The following is a 24,774-nucleotide window of genomic DNA, read 5'->3' as shown; positions in this document are numbered from 1 at the left end:
TCGGTCCTCTTCTCCAGTAGAATCCAAGGGGTACCTGTTGAAGAAATTATACTCACGAGATCCAGGGGTCCAGGCTCCTCGGGAAATCCAGGGGTAATCCACGTACTTGAAAAAAATAACAAAACGGTGTCCCGACCACGAACTGAAAGGGGACCCATGTTTGCACATGGGTCACCTTTCCACGAATGCCAGAAACCCACTTTGACTTCTGTCTAAGTGGGTTTCTTCAGCCAATCAGGGAGCGCCACGTTGTAGCACTCTCCTGATCAGCTGTGTGCTCCTGTCCTCACTGACAGGCAGCACACGGCAGTGTTACAATGTAGCGCCTATGCGCTCCATTGTAACCAATGCTGGGAACTTTCTGCTCAGCGGTGACGTCACTTTAGGTCAACCGCAGGGCAGAAAGTTCCCATCATTGGTTACAATGGAGCGCATAGGCGCTACATTGTAACACTGCCGTGTGCTGCCTGTCAGTGAGGACAGGAGCACACAGCTGATCAGGAGAGTGCTACAACGTGGCGCTCCCTGATTGGCTGAAGAAACCCACTTAGACAGAAGTCAAAGTGGGTTTCTGGCATTCGTGGAAAGGTGACCCATGTGCAAACATGGGTCCCCTTTCAGTTCGTGGTCGGGACACCGTTTTGTTATTTTTTTCAAGTACGTGGATTACCCCTGGATTTCCCGAGGAGCCTGGACCCCTGGATCTCGTGAGTATAATTTCTTCAACAGGTACCCCTTGGATTCTACTGGAGAAGAGGACCGACCTGCGTGGGAACTTAAGGTAAGTATGTATGTATGTGTGTATGTATGTAATAAAATTATACTTTCACGGTTTGTGTGTCTTGTCTTTTTTTGGGTATTTTTTTAGTAGTAGTACTACAGGTACCAGCGGGCCCGTTTTTCCGTCGCATGCTGGTACTTGTGGTTCTCCAAGTACCAGCATGCGGGGGAGGCTTGCTGGGCCTTGTAGTACTGCTACTAAAAACAATATCTTTTCTTTTACAACAAAGGCTATCAGCCTCCCCATCCGCAGCCCATTGGATGGGGGGGGGACAGCCTCGGGCTTCACCCCTGGCCCTTGGGTGGCTGGGGGGGGGGACCCCTTGATTGAAGGGGTCCCCACTCCCCCAGGGTACCCCGGCCAGGAGTGACTAGTTGGATTTTTGATGCCACGGCCGCAGGGCACTATATAAAAGTGACCCCCGGCTGTGGCATTATCTGTCCAGCTAGTGGAGCCCGGTGCTGGTTTTAAAAATACGGGGGACCCCTACTCTTTTTGTCCCCCGTATTTTTGGGACCAGGACCAGGCGCAGAGCCCGATGCTGGTTGCTTAAATATGGGGGAACCCCTGTCATTTTTTCCCCCATATTTCTGCAACCAGGATCGGCTCAAAGAGCCCGAGGCTGGTTATGCTTAGGAGGGGGGACCCCACGCAATTTTTTTTGAAAAAATAAGCACTTTCCCACCCCTTCCCACTGATATACATGCACGGATCTCATGGATCCGTGCATGCCTATCCAATCACGAATAAAAAAAAAAGGTCTGTTTTTTTTTAGCACTTTTTTACGAGTTGTAATTTTTCACGGCAGTGTTTGTTTGTTTTTTGCTTTGCACTTCTTAGTAAATGACCGAGATTCATACTTAAACAGCCGCGTTTTGACCGATGGTGTATTCATTCGTAATTTTTTACTTGGACTTGCAAAAAATTACGAATGCCCTCATCTCTGCCGTGATTAGTGTTTAGTAAATTACCGAGATGACACTTTGATGAAAAAACGGCATCTCGGTCAAAATCGGGAGCTTAGTAAATTTCCCCCTATCACGCAATTCTTTCCATAAGATCATCCAGTCAGGTTTCGACTCCCTAGGGGGTGACAACACTAACACAGGCAATTGCTCCGCCTCCACACCATTTTCCTCCTCATACATGTCGACACAACGTACCGACACACAGCACACACACACAGGGAATGCTCTGATAGAGGACAGGACCCCTTAGCCCTTTGGGGAGACAGAGGGAGAGTTTGCCAGCACACACCAGAGCGCTATATATATATATAGGGATAACCTTATATAAGTGTTTTTCCCTAATATAGCTGCTGTATATATTTATATGCCAATTTAGTGCCCCCCCTCTCTTGTTTTACCCTGTTTCTGTAGTGCAGGACTGCAGGGGAGAGTCAGGGAGCCTTCCTCCAACGGAGCTGTGAGGAAAAAATGGCGCCAGTGTGCTGAGGAGATAGGCTCCGCCCCCTTTTCGGCTGCCTTTCTCCCGCTTTTTTATGGAAAAATTGGCAGGGGTTAAATGCATCCATATAGCCCAGGAGCTATATGTGATGTATTTTTTGCCAAAAAAGGTGTTTTTATTGCGTCTCAGGGCGCCCCCCCCCCAGCGCCCTGCACCCTCAGTGACCGGAGTGTGAAGTGTGCTGAGAGCAATGGCGCACAGCTGCGGTGCTGTGCGCTACCTTACTGAAGACAGGACGTCTTCTGCCGCCGATTTTCCGGACCTCTTCAGTCTTCTGGCTCTGTAAGGGGGCCGGCGGCGCGGCTCTGGGACCCATCCATGGCTGGGCCTGTGATAGTCCCTCTGGAGCTAATGTCCAGTAGCCTAAGAAGCCCAATCCACTCTGCACGCAGGTGAGTTCGCTTCTTCTCCCCTTAGTCCCTCGGTGCAGTGAGCCTGTTGCCAGCAGGTCTCACTGAAAATAAAAAACCTACTTTAAACTTTTACACTAAGCAGCTCAGGAGAGCCCCTTAGCCTGCACCCGTCTCGTTCGGGCACAAAAATCTAACTGAGGCTTGGAGGAGGGTCATAGGGGGAGGAGCCAGTGCACACCAGGTAGTCCTAAAGCTTTTTACTTTTGTGCCCAGTCTCCTGCGGAGCCGCTATTCCCCATGGTCCTTTCGGAGTCCCCAGCATCCACTAGGACGTTAGAGAAAACAGAATAAAAAAATTAAAAAAACTCATGTCAACCTTTTTGCATGTCGACCTAATGGGTGTCGACCTAAGTGGTGTCGACCCAGAGTCCGGATCCCATTGGGAGATGCGCACATTCTTATATACACCCCACCCTTCCAACGGGGACCCCCTGTCTAAAGTGCCCAGGGCATCCACAAGGCTTAGTCCGGCCCTGCCTGGTGCGTCTCAGGGAACGCGCAGGGGTGCCCTGGGTTGGTTGTTTAAGACCAATTTAAATTATTTATGGTCAATGTAATAGACAGAACCAGAGCCGGCGGCTGCCAATCATAAGATATGTGACAAACAGAAGTGACTCCTGTCCCTCACCCTATAACTGACCCTAAGGAGGACATAGAAACACAATTTACTTCATCTATGATTTCCTTCTAAATTTCACAATAAGAAACTTTATCGGTTGGGGCCGGGGCGCCGTGAAAACAATTCTGATACTTTAGGCGCCGCAATTCAAAAAAGTTTGATGACATCTGGTAGAAGGACAATCCTACATACTATATATAGGATGTATTACTAGCTCTATAATTATCTGTGTGTGCAGAGGACCAGGGGTCAGTGCAAGATTGGCGAGCTCGCCAGGAACACCACAGGATGGGGGTCTTTACTATAAAGCTGCCCGATATACAGAATCTGTTACCAGCCGAGGGAGTGAGGGAAATGGATTGTAGGACCTGTAGCTATACTTCGTAGCGGACATTGCGCGGGTGGCTGACTCTGGGACTGTATACATGTTTCCCCCCCTAAAATGCTATTTTGGTAAATCTGGTGGGCCAGAAGCGGCAGAGGAAGGACGGTCTATTGGCCAGGAACTGATGGAGATTATTACAGTAACTGGTTCCTATATCTCCACCTTTCCCTGTATCCCCTCATTACCACCAAACCCACCACCACACAGAAATCCTGGCGGCTGATTACAGTAGCCACACACACTGGCCCCCATTACCAGCTGCTCTCAGACCGCTCAGATTGTAAGCTCATTTAGGCAGGACCCCCTCTAACGTCGGATTCACATCATATGTAATTTCTGTCATAATGCCCTCAATGCGCAGTGCTGTGTTATGCTTAGATAGATGATGATAATAATAATAATAATAATAATAATAATAATAATAACAACAACTAGCTGAGGTGTCCGGTTTCAACCGGGCAAAGGTTTGCTGGGCGGAATATTTTACCCTTTTAAATCTCTGCTTAGTGGGTGGTTGCAAATAACTGTCACAGTTTCCAGACCACCCAGCAGGTCACATGTTCCAGGTCACCCAGCAGGTGCACAGGGAGTGTTCACTAACTGTCACATTTCTCAGAGCAGAATGTTGATGCATTGTAATTGTCAGGCAGACGTTTTGCCACATAAATCTGAAACAAAACAACCAATTACACCGGTATATGACGTGCCCTGCTCAGACAACGGCATCAGAAATAGGTCACTCATAAAAGTCGTCCTTTTGCTATTAATATATAGATGATGACAATGGTTTATACAGGAGGTGGAGGATGGGCTGTATCGTCAACATGTTCTCAGCACTACACTTTAATGGATAACTTGCTAAAACCCCATCCCCCTGAGTTGATGATGATGTAACAAAGTATGTGCAGCGCGGAGGGACGCTGCTTCTATGGTATGACAGCCAATCGAGTTCTGCGTGCATGTGGCCTCACGTTCTGCGTTCAGCAAAGACAGGAGCTACCACAACCAGGCTCCCTGCTTCTCCGCACACGCAGTGTCACATGTGATACGTCTGTATCTTCTCCGCAAACGCAGTGTCACGTGATACATATGTACCCTTAGAATGTAAGCTCTCACGAGCAGGGCCCTCTTCCCTCATGTGCTTATACTTTTCTTACTTTAATAATCCTCAACTGCCCAGATCCCGCAGTTTGTTGGCCACCTTGGAACTTATCTCTGTCATTTACTGGTGTAGTTATGCTTAGTTACCCTGTACTTGTCCTATATTGTCTTTAGTTGTAAGTCACTGTTTTCCTGTTTTGATGATGTGCATATGTACTCTGTAATTGGGCGCTGCGGAACCCTTGTGGCGCCATATAAATAAAGGATAATAATAATAATAATAATAATAATAATATCTTCTCCGCACACGCAGTGTCACATGTGATACGTCTGTATCTTCTCCAGGAGGGAAAATAACAATATTTAAAAGATACTATATGTTATTATTTACTGCGGGGTGTAGGACGATGTTATTATTTACTGCGGGGTGTAGGACGATGTTATTATTTACTGCGGGGTGTAGGACGATGTTATTACTTACTGCGGGGTGTAGGACGATGTTATTATTTACTGCGGGCTGTAGGACGATGTTATTATTTACTGCGGGGTGTAGGACGATGTTATTATTTACTGCGGGGTGTAGGACGATGTTATTATTTACTGCGGGGTGTAGGACGATGTTATTATTTATTGCGGGCTGTAGGACGATGTTATTATTTACTGCGGGCTGTAGGACGATGTTATTATTTACTGCGGGGTGTAGGACGATGTTATTATTTATTGCGGGCTGTAGGACGATGTTATTATTTACTGCGGGCTGTAGGACGATGTTATTATTTACTGCGGGCTGTAGGACGATGTTATTATTTACTGCGGGGTGTAGGACGATGTTATTATTTACTGCGGGGTGTAGGACGATGTTATTATTTACTGCGGGCTGTAGGACGATGTTATTATTTACTGCGGGGTGTAGGACGATGTTATTATTTATTGCGGGCTGTAGGACGATGTTATTATTTACTGCGGGCTGTAGGACGATGTTATTATTTACTGCGGGGTGTAGGACGATGTTATTATTTATTGCGGGCTGTAGGACGATGTTATTATTTACTGCGGGCTGTAGGACGATGTTATTATTTACTGCGGGGTGTAGGACGATGTTATTATTTACTGCGGGGTGTAGGACGATGTTATTATTTATTGCGGGCTGTAGGACGATGTTATTATTTACTGCGGGCTGTAGGACGATGTTATTATTTACTGCGGGGTGTAGGACGATGTTATTATTTATTGCGGGCTGTAGGACGATGTTATTATTTACTGCGGGCTGTAGGACGATGTTATTATTTACTGCGGGGTGTAGGACGATGTTATTATTTATTGCGGGCTGTAGGACGATGTTATTATTTACTGCGGGCTGTAGGACGATGTTATTATTTACTGCGGGGTGTAGGACGATGTTATTATTTACTGCGGGGTGTAGGACGATGTTATTATTTACTGCGGGGTGTAGGACGATGTTATTATTTACTGCGGGGTGTAGGACGATGTTATTATTTATTGCGGGCTGTAGGACGATGTTATTATTTACTGCGGGCTGTAGGACGATGTTATTATTTACTGCGGGGTGTAGGACGATGTTATTATTTACTGCGGGGTGTAGGACGATGTTATTATTTATTGCGGGCTGTAGGACGATGTTATTATTTACTGCGGGCTGTAGGACGATGTTATTATTTACTGCGGGGTGTAGGACGATGTTATTATTTACTGCGGGCTGTAGGACGATGTTATTATTTACTGCGGGGTGTAGGACGATGTTATTATTTACTGCGGGGTGTAGGACGATGTTATTATTTACTGCGGGGTGTAGGACGATGTTATTATTTATTGCGGGCTGTAGGACGATGTTATTATTTACTGCGGGCTGTAGGACGATGTTATTATTTACTGCGGGGTGTAGGACGATGTTATTATTTATTGCGGGCTGTAGGACGATGTTATTATTTACTGCGGGCTGTAGGACGATGTTATTATTTACTGCGGGCTGTAGGACGATGTTATTATTTACTGCGGGGTGTAGGACGATGTTATTATTTACTGCGGGGTGTAGGACGATGTTATTATTTACTGCGGGGTGTAGGACGATGTTATTATTTATTGCGGGCTGTAGGACGATGTTATTATTTACTGCGGGCTGTAGGACGATGTTATTATTTACTGCGGGGTGTAGGACGATGTTATTATTTACTGCGGGGTGTAGGACGATGTTATTATTTACTGCGGGGTGTAGGACGATGTTATTATTTACTGCGGGGTGTAGGACGATGTTATTATTTACTGCGGGGTGTAGGACAATGTTATTATTTACTGCGGTGTGTAGGACGATGTTATTATTTACTGCGGGGTGTAGGACGATGTTATTATTTACTGCGGGGTGTAGGACGATGTTATTATTTACTGCGGGGTGTAGGACGATGTTATTATTTACTGCGGGCTGTAGGACGATGTTATTATTTACTGCAGGGTGTAGGACGATGTTATTATTTACTGCGGGGTGTAGGACGATGTTATTATTTACTGCGGGGTGTAGGACGATGTTATTATTTACTGCAGGGTGTAGGACGATGTTATTATTTACTGCGGGGTGTAGGACGATGTTATTATTTACTGCAGGGTGTAGGACGATGTTATTATTTACTGCGGGCTGTAGGACGATGTTATTATTTACTGCAGGGTGTAGGACGATGTTATTATTTACTGCGGGGTGTAGGACGATGTTATTATTTACTGCGGGCTGTAGGACGATGTTATTATTTACTGCGGGGTGTAGGACGATGTTATTATTTACTGCGGGGTGTAGGACGATGTTATTATTTACTGCGGGGTGTAGGACGATGTTATTATTTACTGCAGGGTGTAGGACGATGTTATTATTTACTGCGGGGTGTAGGACGATGTTATTATTTACTGCGGGGTGTAGGACGATGTTATTATTTACTGCAGGGTGTAGGACGATGTTATTATTTACTGCGGGGTGTAGGACGATGTTATTATTTACTGCGGGGTGTAGGACGATGTTATTATTTACTGCGGGCTGCAGGACGATGTTATTATTTACTGCGGGCTGCAGGATGATGTTATTATTTATTGCGGGGTGTAGGGCGATGTTATTATTTACTGCGGGCTGCAGGATGATGTTATTATTTATTGCGGGGTGTAGGGCGATGTTATTATTTACTGCGGGCTGCAGGATGATGTTATTATTTACTGCGGGGTGTAGGACGATGTTATTATTTACTGCGGGCTGCAGGATGATGTTATTATTTATTGCGGGGTGTAGGGCGATGTTATTATGTACTGCGGGGTGTAGGACGCTTTACAAAGAAGCCTAGAGGTGAATATGACAGTACAAGGCTGATCCCGTGCTGGAAGTGGTGTATGCAGCGGGTAATACATGTGTACATTACAGACAGCCTGGGAGGAAGGAGAGTCGCCTCCTCTGCCTCCCGTGTTGGGCACCTGCCAGGATTTTACTGAAAATAAAGGATCTGATGAATATGAGCAGACACGAGGAAGATGTTGTGGAATGTAGAAACAATGACACCTTAATATCACATGCTGGTGATAAATGCTCCTTGTCACGAGATCACAATTCCAGACATCACTCAGGGACTCTGCCCTCGCCATTGCTGGGCGACACAGCAACAGATGACACACAGAACGGGTGCAAAGCTTAGCTGCTACAGGCGGGGAGCCCGCTACTATAAGTGGGGAGTTGGCTACTATAGGCAGGAGTCCGCTGCTGCAGATAGGGAGTCCGCTACCACAGATGGGAGTTGGCTATTACAGGCAGCTCAGGATGTACCTTTGGCATTTTGCGCAGGTTTGGAGACAGCTTCAGGCACGTGACATGTCCACGATCATCTCCCACATTGATTACCGGGTAGACAGGATTGAACTCAATATGAGTCAGTTTGGTTTTCTTTTTGGCCACGATGGCCTGCTGACAGAGCGCTTCATACTTATTGACGGACAAGTCATAGACGTGGACCTGAAATAGGAAGAAATGCAGAGTGAGTGAGGGACGTAGGACGGTGCATGCAGTACTTCACATCAATGCACACTACAGGCCAAACACGCGTGACACACGGCAGGCCAAACACGCGTGACACACGGCAGGCCAAACATGCGTGAAACACTGCAGGCCAAACACACGTGACACACTGCTTGCAAAACATGTGACACAATATAGGCCACACTGCTTGCAAAACATGTGACACATTACAGGCCAAATATACGGGACACACTGCAGGCCAAACACACGTGACACACTGCAGGCCAAACACACGTCACACACTGCAGGCCAAACACACGTGACACACTAGAGGCCGAACACACGTGACACACTGCAGGCCAAATACACGTGACACACTGCAGGCTAAAAACACGTGACACACTACAGGCCAAACACACGTGACACTGCAGGCCAAACACACGGGACACACTACAGGCCAAACACATACTACAGGCCAAACATACGTGACACACTACAGGCCAAACACATGTGATACACTAGAGGCTACACACACGTAACACACTACAGGCCAAACACACGTGACGCACTACAGGCCAAACACACGTGACACACTACAGACCAAACACACGTGACACACTACAGGCCAAACACATGTGACACACTACAGGCCAAACACATGTGACACACTACAGGCCAAACACACGTGACACACTAGAGGCCACATACACGTGAAACACTACAGGCCAAACACACGTGACACACTACAGGCCAAACACACATGACACACTAAAGGCCAAACACACGTGACACACTACAGGCCAAACACATGTGACACACTACAGGCCAAACACACGTGAGACACTACAGGCAAAACATGTGACACACTACAGGCAAAACATGTGACACAATATAGGCCACACTACAGGCAAAACATGTGACACATTACACGCCAAACATACGGGACACACTGCAGGCCAAACACACGTGACACACTGCAGGCCAAACACACGTGACACACTAGAGGCCAAACACATGTGACACACTAGAGGCCAAACACATGTGACACACTGCAGGCCAAATACACGTGACACACTGCAGGCCAAACACACGTGACAAACTACAGGCCAAACACACGGGACACACTACAGGCCAAACACACGTGACACTGCAGGCCAAACACATACTACAAGCCAAACACACGTGACACACTAGTGGCCAAACACATGTGATACACTAGAGGCCACACACACGTAACACACTACAGGCCAAACACACGTGACACTGCAGGCCAAACACACGGGACACACTACAGGCCAAACACATACTACAGGCCAAACACACGTGACAAACTACAGACCACATACACGTGACACACTATAGGCCAAACACAGGTGACACACTACAGGCATAACACACGTGACACACTACAGGCCAAACACATGTGACACACTAGTGGCCAAACACATGTGATACACTAGAGGCCACACACACGTAACACACTACAGGCCAAACACACGTGACGCACTACAGGCCAAACACACGTGACACACTACAGACCAAACACACGTGACACACTACAGGCCACATACACGTGACACACTACAGGCACAACACACGTGACACACTACAGGCCAAACACATGTGACACACTACAGGCATAACACACGTGACACACTACAGGCCAAACACATGTGACACACTAGTGGCCAAACACATGTGATACACTAGAGGCCACACACACGTAACACACTACAGGCCAAACACACGTGACGCACTACAGGCCAAACACACGTGACACACTACAGACCAAACACATGTGAAACACTACAGGCCACATACACGTGACACACTATAGGCCAAACACAGGTGACACACTACAGGCACAACACACGTGACACACTACAGGCCAAACACATGTGACATACTGCAGGCCAAACACACGTGAGACACTACAGGCAAAACATGTGACACACTACAGGCAAAACATGTGAAACAATATAGGCCACACTACAGGCAAAACGTGACACATTACAGGCAAAACATACGGGACACACTGCAGGCCAAACATACGTGACACACTGCAGGCCAAATATACGTGACACACTACAGGCCAAACACACGTGACACACTACAGGCCAAACACACGTGACACACTACAGGCCAAACACACGGGACACACTACAGGCCAAACACACGTGACACTGCAGGCCAAACACACGGGACACACTAAAGGCCAAACACATACTACAGGCCAAACACACGTGACACACAACAGGCCAAACACATGTGATACACTAGAGGCCACACACACGTAACACACTACAGGCCAAACACACGTGACGCACTACAGGCCAAACACACGTGACACACTACAGACCAAACACACGTAACACACTGCAGGCCAAATACACGTGACACACTAGAGGCCACATACACGTGACACACTATAGGCCAAACACAGGTGACACACTACAGGCACAACACACGTGACACACTACAGGCCAAACACATGTGACACACTGCAGGCCAAACACACGTGAGACACTACAGGCAAAACATGTGACACACTACAGGCAAAACATGTGACACAATATAGGCCACACTACAGGCAAAACATGTGACACATTACAGGCAAAACATACGGGACACACTGCAGGCCAAACACACGTGACACACTGCAGGCCAAACACACGTGACACACTAGAGGCCAAACTCATGTGACAAACTAGAGGCCAAACACATGTGACACACTGCAGGCCAAATACACGTGACACACTGCAGGCCAAACACACGTGACACACTACAGGCCAAACACACGTGACACACTACAGGCCAAACACATGGGACACACTACAGGCCAAACACACGTGACACTGCAGGCCAAACACACGGGACACACTACAGGCCAAACACATACTACAGGCCAAACACACGTGACACACTACAGGCCAAACACATGTGATACACTAGAGGCCACACACAAGTAACACACTACAGGCCAAACACCCGTGACGCACTACAGGCCAAACACACGTGACACACTACAGGCCAAACACACGTGACACACTACAGGCCAAACACACGTGACACACTAGAGGCCAAACACACGTGACACACTAGAGGCCAAACACACGTGACACACTAGAGGCCACACACATGTGACACACTACAGGTCAAACACACGTGACACACTACAGACCAAACACACGTGACACACTACAGGCCAAACACACGTGACACACAACAGGCCAAACACACGTGACACACTACAGGCAAAACATGTGACACACTACAGGCAAAACATGTGACACAATATAGGCCACACTACAGACAAAACATCTGACACATTACAGGCCAAACACACGTGACACACTGCAGGCCAAACACACGTGACACACTACAGGCCAAACACACGTGACACACTGCAGGCCAAACACACGTGACACACTACAGGCCAAACACACGTGACACACTACAGGCCAAACACACGGGACACACTACAGGCCAAACACATACTACAGGCCAAACACATGTGACACACTACAGGCCAAACACATGTGATACACTAGAGGCCACACACTTAACACACTACAGTCCAAACACACATGACGCACTACAGGCCAAACACACGTGACACACTACAGACCAAACACACGTGACACACTACAGGCCAAACACACGTGACACACTACAGGCCAAATACACGTGACACACTAGTGGCCACACACACGTTACACACTACAGGCCAAACACACGTGACACACTACAGGCCAAACACACATGACACACTACAGGCCAAATACATGTGACACACTACAGGCCAAACACATGTGACACACTACAGGCGAAACACACGTGACACACTACAGGACACACACACTAGACATACAACAGGTGACACACAACAGGTTTATTATTTATAAATACAAAAGTAAGTGAAAATGATCAGGGTATACAAGAAAATGTACTGGATGTCTAAGGATCTTCTAGGATCGGTCAATCAGGACCTATGGCGGCTCATTAGATCACAGGACAGGCCAGGATAAGGGATGGTCTGTGCCGTTCCTCTAACCCTCTCTTGTGTCTCCCAGGGATGCAGTACCACAATCACATTGTGCATACTGACAGTGATAAGGTCACAACGCTAGCCTCATTGTGTAACCACTATTCCTTCCACCCCACTGCCACGTACAGACAGGTCAGCCAGGCTCATTACACTAATAAGTCAGCTGGAAGATAGGCTACATCGGCTGCATGTCTGTGGAGAGGAGGAATAGCAGTGGGAAACGGAATGACTGCTTAGTGGTGTGAACAAGGCAACAGATGGACAGAGGACAGTGCCGTATTGTGAGATAATCTTCATTATTCCACATGCACAAGCTCTGTCCTGGATTACTAGGTCAGTAAAGGAAATGCCAGGAATGACTATACAGTACACAAAGCGTCTCTGTAACATCTCCTCCTGTCACAGAATAATGGATTCATCTCTGTGCCGTATCCAGGAAAAAGGTGACAAAATATTATCATTTCAATTAATTCCCTGTGCTAAATTCCTAAACAAACAGTAATAAAAAGCTGTAAGCAGCGTGTCATTGTGATGTGTTTCAGCAATCAGACTACAGAACCTCAGAAGAACAGTCTAGTGGTTAGGAGCATAGTATCCCGACACTGTGCTCCCAGAGAGCAATCCTGAGGTAATGACACTGTGCTCCCAGAGAGCAATCCTGAGGTAATGACACTGTGCTCCCAGAGAGCAATCCTGAGGTAATGACACTGTGCTCCCAGAGAGCAATCCTGAGGTAATGACACTGTGCTCCCAGAGAGCAATCCTGAGGTAATGACACTGTGCTCCCAGAGAGCAATCCTGAGGTAATGACACTGTGCTCCCAGAGAGCAATCCTGAGGTAATGACACTGTGCTCCCAGAGAGCAATCCTGAGGTAATGACACTGTGCTCCCAGAGAGCAATCCTGAGGTAATGACACTGTGCTCCCAGAGAGCAATCCTGAGGTAATGACACTGTGCTCCCAGAGAGCAATCCAGAGGTAATGACACTGTGCTCCCAGAGAGCAATCCTGAGGTAATGACACTGTGCTCCCAGAGAGCAATCCTGAGGTAATGACACTGTGCTCCCAGAGAGCAATCCTGAGGTAATGACACTGTGCTCCCAGAGAGCAATCCTGAGGTAATGACACTGTGCTCCCAGAGAGCAATCCTGAGGTAATGACACTGTGCTCCCAGAGAGCAATCCTGAGGTAATGACACTGTGCTCCCAGAGAGCAATCCTGAGGTAATGACACTGTGCTCCCAGAGAGCAATCCTGAGGTAATGACACTGTGCTCCCAGAGAGCAATCCTGAGGTAATGACACTGTGCTCCCAGAGAGCAATCCTGAGGTAATGACACTGTGCTCCCAGAGAGCAATCCTGAGGTAATGACACTGTGCTCCCAGAGAGCAATCCTGAGGTAATGACACTGTGCTCCCAGAGAGCAATCCTGAGGTAATGACACTGTGCTCCCAGAGAGCAATCCTGGGGTAATGACACTGTGCTCCCAGAGAGCAATCCTGAGGTAATGACACTGTGCTCCCAGAGAGCAATCCTGAGGTAATGACACTGTGCTCCCAGAGAGCAATCCTGAGGTAATGACACTGTGCTCCCAGAGAGCAATCCTGAGGTAATGACACTGTGCTCCCAGAGAGCAATCCTGAGGTAATGACACTGTGCTCCCAGAGAGCAATCCTGAGGTAATGACACTGTGCTCCCAGAGAGCAATCCTGAGGTAATGACACTGTGCTCCCAGAGAGCAATCCTGAGGTAATGACACTGTGCTCCCAGAGAGCAATCCTGAGGTAATGACACTGTGCTCCCAGAGAGCAATCCTGAGGTAATGACACTGTGCTCCCAGAGAGCAATCCTGAGGTAATGACACTGTGCTCCCAGAGAGCAATCCTGAGGTAATGACACTGTGCTCCCAGAGAGCAATCCTGAGGTAATGACACTGTGCTCCCAGAGAGCAATCCTGAGGTAATGACACTGTGCTCCCAGAGAGCAATCCTGAGGTAATGACACTGTGCTCCCAGAGAGCAATCCTGAGGTAATGACACTGTGCTCCCAGAGAGCAATCCTGAGGTAATGACACTGTGCTCCCAGAGAGCAATCCTGAGGTAATGACACTGTGCTCCCAGACAGCAATTCTGGGGTAATGACACTGTGCTCCCAGAGAGCAATCCTGAGGTAATGACACTGTGCTCCCAGAGAGCAATCCAGAGGTAATGACACTGTGCTCCCAGAGAGCAATCCTGAGGTAATGACACTGTGCTCCCAGAGAGCAATCCTGAGGTAATGACACTGTGCTCCCAGAGAGCAATCCTGAGGTAATGACACTGTGCTCCCAGAGAGCAATCCTGAGGTAATGACACTGTGCTCCCAGAGAGCAATCCTGAGGTAATGACACTGTGCTCCCAGAGAGCAATCCTGAGGTAATGACACTGTGCTCCCAGAGAGCAATCCTGAGGTAATGACACTGTGCTCCCAGAGAGCAATCCTGAGGTAATGACACTGTGCTCCCAGAGAGCAATCCTGAGGTAATGACACTGTGCTCCCAGAGAGCAATCCTGAGGTAATGACACTGTGCTCCCAGAGAGCAATCCTGAGGTAATGACACTGTGCTCCCAGAGAGCAATCCTGAGGTAATGACACTGTGCTCCCAGAGAGCAATCCTGAGGTAATGACACTGTGCTCCCAGAGAGCAATTCAGGGGTAATGACACTGTGCTCCCAGAGAGCAATCCTGAGGTAATGACACTGTGCTCCCAGAGAGCAATCCTGAGGTCCTGTCAGAATGATCTGTTGCTAGATAGGTAAATGTTTGCATAAGCTATAATTTAGAATCAGAGTTATTGTCTGAATGAAGATATCATTAATGATGAAAGGTGATTTTATGAATGGTACAGGTTTAGATTTTATAGCAAGAAATAGATTAAATAGGTTTGAATATATGAGGTAAATTAGAAAACAATGTTTTGTGTACTGTATCTGTATATAGATGGAGATATAGGATTATGGGTCATTGTGTAGGGAGAAGGTTTATACTGCTCGGGCCGCAGTATAACACAGAATGTGTTTACAATCACACGGACACTGGAATCCACAGGTGTACATTTACATCATAGGTGCTGACCCTCTGGCAGCACGGGCTGTGGTATGGCATGGGGCGGCATGATGGGGAGGCACAGGGGGCGTGATTGGGAGGAGTAGGGGTGTGGCTGCGAGACTGCATCATCATGGTCCTTCCCCCACTACACTATGCCAAGATTACCGGCATAGTGGGGCAGTCGGCACGGTCATGATGATGCGAATCACGTCATCGGCACCACTGCTGTGAGGGATATACTGTAAGAGTGTTTCTCCTTGGGGTGCGGGGGCTTGGCTGCTGGCCGGGAAACTTGCCAACTTTTGCGGGTGGCCGGGAGCGCCAAACGATTTTCAGGAGCCTCCTGGCCATTCCAGGAGAGCAGGTAAGTATGATTTAGATCAGAACACCTATGGCGAGTATAAACTAGCTGGCCTATTGTGCAGTTACATGCAGGCCAGAGACAATGACAACATAAGATCATTTTAGCTACTACCAACAAGTCCCAATTGTCGATGCTAACACCGAGGCGAGCGGATATATTCACACTTCAAACCCAACCCCTCGCACGTACATAGTTACTGTTCTAAACATTCTTTCCTTTCTCCCCTTACACCTAGCTTCTTCACTCTCTCCTTCTGATCCTACGTCTCCTAGTTGCCTTCTATACTGTACCCAGCCTCACCAATTCACACTGGCAGATTCCCATTGTGTTCACTACAATAGCTAATTGGGATGCAGTCAATTTACCTACAATCAAAATCCCGACAGTCAAAATACAGACAAAGTCAAAATAACGACATAGTCAAAATACCGACATTTGAAATTAGTTTTTCATGATTTTTTTCATTGAAACTGACCTGTTCATACTGTACCTTACCATCCCAGTGGACCTGGAGGGGGAATATAATAGTGTGCCAAACGCAGCGAGTACACTTATACCGTGTCCATGCCGACCTGTGTCAACATACACATCAACCAATGAAAAACTTGTGATGACTTTTTGACCTGTTGACATTTTAAATGTCGGCAGTTTGACAGCGTCGACATTTTAAATGTTGGTATTTTGACCTTGTCGGTAATTTGACGGTCAGGATTTGGATTGTAGGTATTTCATACTGATCCCAGCTAATTATGGGTTTCCCAGTCACATTCCAAAGTGTGGAAAATCATGTCAGATTGTTCTGCCCTGAGGCAGCGAGCAGGGAACGGAGTTTGGGGTGATAACATTTGTATATATATCTATCACCACTGTGTATAGCTTATTCTGTAGGATTTGATTTGCCTGTAAATAAATATCACATAATCAGGGCTGGGATTCCATGTTGGAACTCACGTTGGAATTATAATTTCAATATTCATACGTATGAGAACTGCGTATATGTATCCGCCACCTGTTTGTGCCCAGGCGCTGTGCAGTGATTACACGCTGTGTGAGCCCAGGTGCTGTGCAGTGATTACACGCTGTGTGAGCCCAGGTGCTGTGCAGTGATTACACGCTGTGTGAGCCCAAGCGCTGTGCAGTGATTACACGCTGTGTGAGCCCAGGCGCTGTGCAGTGATTACACGCTGTGTGAGCCCAGGCGCTGTGCAGTGATTACACGCTCTGTGAGCCCAGGTGCTGTGCAGTGATTACACGCTGTGTGTGCCCAGGCGCTGTGCAGTGATTACACGCTCTGTGAGCCCAGGTGCTGTGCAGTGATTACACGCTGTGTGAGCCCAGGCGCTGTGCAGTGATTACACGCTGTGTGTGCCCAGGCGCTGTGCAGTTAGTACACGCTGTGTGAGCCCAGGCGCTGTGCAGTGATTACACGCTGTGTGAGCCCAGGTGCTGTGCAGTGATTACACGCTGTGTGTGCCCAGGCGCTGTGCAGTGATTACACGCTCTGTGAGCCCAGGTGCTGTGCAGTGATTACACGCTGTGTGAGCCCAGGCGCTGTGCAGTGATTACACGCTGTGTGAGCCCAGGCGCTGTGCAGTGAGTACACGCTGTGTGTGCCCAGGTGCTGTGCAGTGAGTACACGCTGTGTGTGCCCAGGCACTGTGCAGTGATTACACGCTGTGTGTGCCCAGGCGCTGTGCAGTGATTACACGCTGTGTGAGCCCAGGCGCTGTGCAGTGATTACACGCTCTGTGTGAGCCCAGGCGCTGTGCAGTGATTACACGCTGTGTGTGCCCAGGCGCTGTGCAGTGATTACACGCTGTGTGTGCCCAGGCGCTGTGCAGTGAGTACACGCTGTGTGTGCCCAGGCGCTGTGCAGTGAGTACACGCTGTGTGAGCCCAGGCGCTGTGCAGTGATTACACGCTGTGTGTGCCCAGGCGCTGTGCAGTGATTACACGCTGTGTGTGCCCAGGCGCTGTGCAGTGATTACACGCTGTGTGTGCCCAGGCGCTGTGCAGTGAGTACACGCTGTGTGTGCCCAGGCACTGTGCAGTGATTACACGCTGTGTGTGCCCAGGCGCTGTGCAGTGATTACACGCTGTGTGAGCCCAGGCGCTGTGCAGTGATTACACGCTCTGTGTGAGCCCAGGCGCTGTGCAGTGATTACACGCTGTGTGTGCCCAGGCGCTGTGCAGTGATTACACGCTGTGTGTGCCCAGGCGCTGTGCAGTGAGTACACGCTGTGTGTGCCCAGGCGCTGTGCAGTGATTACACGCTGTGTGAGCCCAGGCGCTGTGCAGTGATTACACGCTGTGTGTGCCCAGGCGCTGTGCAGTGATTACACGCTGTGTGTGCCCAGGCGCTGTGCAGTGATTACACGCTGTGTGTGCCCAGGCGCTGTGCAGTGAGTACATGCTGTGTGTGCCCAGACGCTGTGCAGTGATTACACGCTGTGTGTGCCCAGGCGCTGTGCAGTGATTACACGCTGTGTGTGCCCAGGCGCTGTGCAGTGATTACACGCTGTGTGAGCTCAGGCGCTGTGCAGTGAGTACACGCTGTGTGAGCCCAGGCGCTGTGCAGTGATTACACGCTGTGTGTGCCCAGGCGCTGTGCAGTGATTACACGCTGTGTGTGCCCAGGCGCTGTGCAGTGATTACACGCTGTGTGTGCCCAGGCGCTGTGCAGTGAGTACACGCTGTGTTTGCCCAGGCGCTGTGCAGTAAGTACACGCTGTGTGTGCCCAGGCGCTGTGCAGTGATTACACGCTGTGTGAGCCCAGGCGCTGTGCAGTGAGTACACGCTGTGTGAGCCCAGGCGCTGTGCAGTGAGTACACGCTGTGTGAGCCCAGGCGCTGTGCAGTGATTACATGCTGTGTGAGCCCAGGCGCTGTGCAGTGAGTACACGCTGTGTGAGCCCAGGCGCTGTGCAGTGATTACACGCTCTGTGTGCGCCCAGGCGCTGTGCAGTGATTACACGCTGTGTGAGCCCAGGCGCTGTGCAGTGATTACACGCTGTGTGAGCCCAGGCGCTGTGCAGTGAGTACACGCTGTGTGAGCCCAGGCGCTGTGCAGTGAGTACACGCTGTGTGTGCCCAGGAGCTGTGCAGTGAGTACACGCTGTGAGTGCCCAGGCGCTGTGCAGTGATTGCACGCTCTGTGAGCCCAGGCGCTGTGCAGTGATTACACGCTGTGTGAGCCCAGGCGCTGTGCAGTGAGTACACGCTGTGTGAGCCCAGGCGCTGTGCAGTGATTACACGCTGTGTGTGCCCAGGCGCTGTGCAGTGAGTACACGCTGTGTGAGCCCAGGCGCTGTGCAGTGATTACACGCTGTGTGAGCCCAGGCGCTGTGCAGTGATTACACGCTGTGTGTGCCCAGGCGCTGTGCAGTGAGTACACGCTGTGTGAGCCCAGGCGCTGTGCAGTGAGTACACGCTGTGTGTGCCCAGGCGCTGTGCAGTGAGTACACGCTGTGTGCGCCCAGACGCTGTGCAGTGAGTACACGCTGTGTGCGCCCAGGCGCTGTGCAGTGATTACACGCTGTGTGAGCCCAGGCGCTGTGCAGTGATTACACGCTGTGTGAGCCCAGGCGCTGTGCAGTGATTACACATGTGTGAGCCCAGGCGCTGTGCAGTGAGTACACGCTGTGTGAGCACAGGCGCTGTGCAGTGAGTACATGCTGTGTGAGCCCAGGCGCTGTGCAGTGATTACACGCTGTGTGAGCCCAGGCGCTGTGCAGTGATTACACGCTGTGTGAGCCCAGGCGCTGTGCAGTGAGTACACGCTGTGTGAGCCCAGGCGCTGTGCAGTGAGTACATGCTGTGTGAGCCCAGGCGCTGTGCAGTGATTACACGCTGTGTGAGCCCAGGTGCTGTGCAGTGATTACACGCTGTGTGTGCCCAGGAGCTGTGTAGTTAGTACACGCTGTGTGAGCCCAGGCGCTGTGCAGTGAGTACACGCTGTGTGTGCCCAGGCGCTGTGCAGTGATTACACGCTCTGTGTGTGCCCAGGCGCTGTGCAGTGATTACACGCTGTGTGAGCCCAGGCGCTGTGCAGGGATTACATGCTGTGTGCGCCCAGGCACTGTGCAGTGATTACACGCTCTGTGTGCGCCCAGGCGCTGTGCAGTGATTACATGCTGTGTGTGCCCAGGCTCTGTGCAGTGATTACACGCTGTGTGAGCCCAGGCACTGTGCAGTGAGTACACGCTGTGTGAGCCCAGGCGCTGTGCAGTGATTACACGCTGTGTGTGCCCAGGCGCTGTGCAGTGATTACATGCTGTGTGTGCCCAGGCGCTGTGCAGTGAGTACACGCTGTGTGTGCCCAGGCGCTGTACAGTGAGTACACGCTGTGTGTGCCCAGGCGCTGTGCAGTGATAAGTGGCTGTGTACCCCCAGGCACGGGGCAGAGATAAGAGGCTGTGTACCCCCAGGCACGGGGCAGAGATAAGAGGCTGTGTACCCCCAGGCACTGGGCAGAGATAACAGGCAGTGTACCCCCAGGCACGGGGCAGAGATAACAGGCAGTGTACCCCCAGGCACGGGGCAGAGATAACAGGCTGTGTACCCCCAGGCACGGGGCAGAGATAATAAGAATTTACTTACCGATAATTCTATTTCTCATAGTCCGTAGTGGATGCTGGGGACTCCGTAAGGACCATGGGGAATAGCGGCTCCGCAGGAGACTGGGCACATCTAAAGAAAGCTTTAGGACTATCTGGTGTGCACTGGCTCCTCCCCCTATGACCCTCCTCCAAGCCTCAGTTAGGATACTGTGCCCGGACGAGCGTACCCACAATAAGGAAGGATTTTGAATCCCGGGTAAGACTCATACCAGCCACACCAATCACACCGTATAACCTGTGATCTGAACCCAGTTAACAGCATGATAACAGAAGAGCCTCTGAAAGATGGCTCACAACAATAATAACCCGATTTTTGTAACAATAACTATGTACAAGTATTGCAGACAATCCGCACTTGGGATGGGCGCCCAGCATCCACTACGGACTATGAGAAATAGAATTATCGGTAAGTAAATTCTTATTTTCTCTAACGTCCTAAGTGGATGCTGGGGACTCCGTAAGGACCATGGGGATTATACCAAAGCTCCCAAACGGGCGGGAGAGTGCGGATGACTCTGCAGCACCAAATGAGAGAACTCCAGGTCCTCCTCAGCCAGGTTATCAAATTTGTAGAATTTTACAAACGTATTTGCTCCTGACCAAGTAGCTGCTCGGCAAAGTTGTAAAGCCGAGACCCCTCGGGCAGCCGCCCAAGATGAGCCCACCTTCCTTGTGGAGTGGGCATTTACAGATTTTGGCTGTGGCAGGCCTGCCACAGAATGTGCAAGCTGAATTGTACTACAAATCCAACGAGCAATAGTCTGCTTAGAAGCAGGAGCACCCAGCTTGTTGGGTGCATACAGGATAAACAGCGAGTCAGATTTCCTGACTCCAGCCCTCCTGGAAACATATATTTTCAGGGCCCTGACAACGTCTAGCAACTTGGAGTCCTCCAAGTCCCTAGTAGCCGCAGGCACCACAAATAGGTTGGTTCAGGTGAAACGCTGAAACCACCTTAGGGAGAAACTGAGGACGAGTCCTCAATTCCGCCCTGTCCGAATGGAACATCAGATAAGGGCTATTTCAGGATAAAGCCGCCAATTCTGACACGCGCCTGGCCCAGGCCAGGGCCAACAGCATGACCACTTTCCATGTGAGATATTTTAACTCCACAGATTTAAGTGGTTCAAACCAATGTGACTTTTGGAACCCAAAACTACATTGAGATCCCAAAGTGCCACTGGAGGCACAAAAGGAGGCTGTATATGCAGTACCCCTTTTACAAACGTCTGAACTTCAGGGACTGAAGCTAGTTCTTTTTGGAAGAAAATTGATAGGGCCAAAATTTGAACCTTAATGGACCCCAATTTCAGGCCCATAGACACTCCTGTTTGCAGGAAATGTAGGAATCGACCCAGTTGAATTTCCACCATCGGGCCTTACTGGCCTCGCACCACGCAACATATTTTCGCCAATTGCGGTGATAATGTTTTTGCGGTTACATCCTTCCTGGCTTTGATCAGGATAGGGATGACTTCATCCGGAATGCCTTTTTTCCTTCAGGATCCGGCGTTCAACCGCCATGCCGTCAAACGCAGCCGCGGTAAGTCTTGGAACAGACAGGGTCCTTGCTGGAGCAGGTCCCTTCTTAGAGGTAGAGGCCACGGATCCTCCGTGAGCATCTCCTGAAGTTCCGGTTACCAAGTCCTTCTTGGCCAATCCGGAGCCACGAATATAGTGCTTACTCCTCTCCATCTTATCAATCTCAGTACCTTGGGTATGAGAGGCAGAGGAGGGAACACATACCCTGACTGGTACACCCACGGTGTTACCAGAGCGTCTACAGCTATTGCCTGAGGGTCCCTGGACCTGGCGCAATACCTGTCGAGTTTCTCCCAACAGTTTATAATCATGTGGAAGACTTCTGGGTGAAGTCCCCACTCTCCCGGGTGGAGGTCGTGCTGAGGAAGTCTGCTTCCCAGTTGTCCACTCCCGGAATGAATACTGCTGACAGTGCTATCACATGATTTTCCGCCCAGCGAAGAATCCTTGCAGCTTCTGCCATTGCCCTCCTGCTTCTTGTGCCACCCTGTCTGTTTACGTGGCTGACTGCCGTGATGTTGTCCGACTGGATCAACACCGGCTGACCTTGAAGCAGAGGTCTTGCTAAGCTTAGAGCATTGTAAATGTCCCTTAGCTTCAGGATATTTATGTGAAGTGATGTCTCCAGGCTTGACCATAAGTCCTGGATATTCCTTCCCTGTGTGACTGCTCCCCAGCCTCGCAGGCTGGCATCCGTGGTTACCAGGACCCAGTCCTGAATGCCGAATCTGCGGCCCTCTAGAAGATGAGCACTCTGCAACCACCACAGGAGGGACCCCTTGTCCTTGGTGACAGGGTTATCCGCTGATGCATCTGAAGATGCGACCCGGACCATTTGTCCAGCAGGTCCCACTGGAAAGTTCTTGCGTGGAATCTGCCGAATGGGATTGCTTCGTAGGAAGCCACCATTTTACCCAGAACCCTTGTGCATTGATGCACTGAGACTTGGCTCGGTTTTAGGAGGTTCCTGACTAGCTCGGATAACTCCCTGGCTTTCTCCTCCGGGAGAAACACCTTTTTCTGGACTGTTTCCAGGATCATACCTAGGAACAGAAGACAAGTCGTCGGAACCAGCTACGATTTTGGAATATTGAGAATCCAACCGTGCTGCAGCAACACTACCTGAGATAGTGCTACACCGACCTCCAACTGTTCCCTGGATCTTACCCTTATCATGGAATTGTCCAAGTAAGGGATAACTAAAATTCCCTTCCTTTGAAGGAATATCATCATTTCGGCCATTACCTTGGTAAAGACCCGGGGTGCCGTGGACCATCCATACGGCAGCGTCTGAACTGATAGTGACAGTTCTGTACCATAAACCTGAGGTACCCTTGGTGAGAAGGGCAAATTTTGACATGAAGGTAAGCATCCTTGATGTTCCGAGACATCATGTAGTCCCCTTCTTCCAGGTTCGCAATCACTGCTCTGAGTGACTCAATCTTGAATTTGAACCTCTGTATGTAAGTGTTCAAAGATTTTAGATTTAGAATCGGTCTCACCGAGCCGTCCGGCTTCGGTACCACAACAGTGTGGAATAATACCCCGTTCCCTGTTGCAGGAGGGGTATCTTGATTATCACCTGCTGGGAATACAGCTTGTGAATGGCTTCCAAAACTGTCTCCCTGTCAGAAGGAGACATCGGTAAAGCCGACTTTAGGAAACGGCGAGGGGAAGACGTCTCGAATTCTAATTTGTACCCCTGAGATATCACCTGAAGGATCCAGGGGTCTACTTGCGAGTGAGCCCACTGCGCGCTGAAATTCATTGAGACGGGCCCCCCACCGTGCCTGATTCTGCTTGTAAAGCCCCAGCGTATACTGAGGGCTTGGCAGAGGCGGGAGAGGGTTTCTGTTCCTGGGAACTGACTGATTTCTGCAGCCTTTTTCCTCTCCCTCTGTCACGGGGCAGAAATGAGGAACCTTTTGCCCGCTTATCCACGAAAAGACTGCGCCTGATAATACGGCGTCTTCTCATGTTGAGAGGCGACCTGGGGTTCAAACGTGGATTTCCCAGCTGTTGCCGTGGCCACCAGGTCTGAAAGACCGACCCTAAATAACTCCTCCCCTTAATAAGGCAATACTTCCAAATGCCGTTTGGAATACGCATCACCTGACCACTGACGTGTCCATAACCCTCTACTGGTAGAAATGGACAACGCACTTAGACTTGATGCCAGTCGGCAAATATTCCGCTGTGCATCACGCATATATAGAAATGCATCTTTCAAATGCTCTATAGGCAAAAATATACTGTCCCTATCTAGGGTATCAATATTTTCAGTCAGGGAATCCGACCACGCCAACCCAGCACTGCACATCCAGGCTGAGGCGATTGCTGGTCGCAGTATAA

The 24,774-nt window shown here is 49.6% G+C and overlaps 1 protein-coding gene across 3 annotated transcripts in view; it reads right to left on the bottom strand.

Annotated features, from left to right (window-relative positions):
* Positions 1-8,514: 8,514 nt before the first annotated feature.
* Positions 8,515-24,774, bottom strand: part of DNAI1 (dynein axonemal intermediate chain 1) — a 563,096-nt gene continuing 546,836 nt past the window's right edge. For all 3 annotated transcript variants that reach the window (XM_063957492.1, XM_063957493.1, XM_063957494.1), the window contains exon 20: positions 8,515-8,760. In XM_063957492.1, coding sequence (XP_063813562.1) covers positions 8,530-8,760 — 231 coding nt within the window. In that variant the 3' untranslated portion in view covers positions 8,515-8,529. The remainder of the gene's footprint in view (positions 8,761-24,774) is intronic.

The sequence above is a fragment of the Pseudophryne corroboree genome, chromosome 1 (genome assembly GCF_028390025.1).
Source record: "Pseudophryne corroboree isolate aPseCor3 chromosome 1, aPseCor3.hap2, whole genome shotgun sequence".
In the NCBI taxonomy this organism is placed as follows: domain Eukaryota; kingdom Metazoa; phylum Chordata; class Amphibia; order Anura; family Myobatrachidae; genus Pseudophryne; species Pseudophryne corroboree.
Note: the sequence above shows the minus strand (reverse complement) of the source record. Positions and strands in the feature narration are given on the sequence as shown.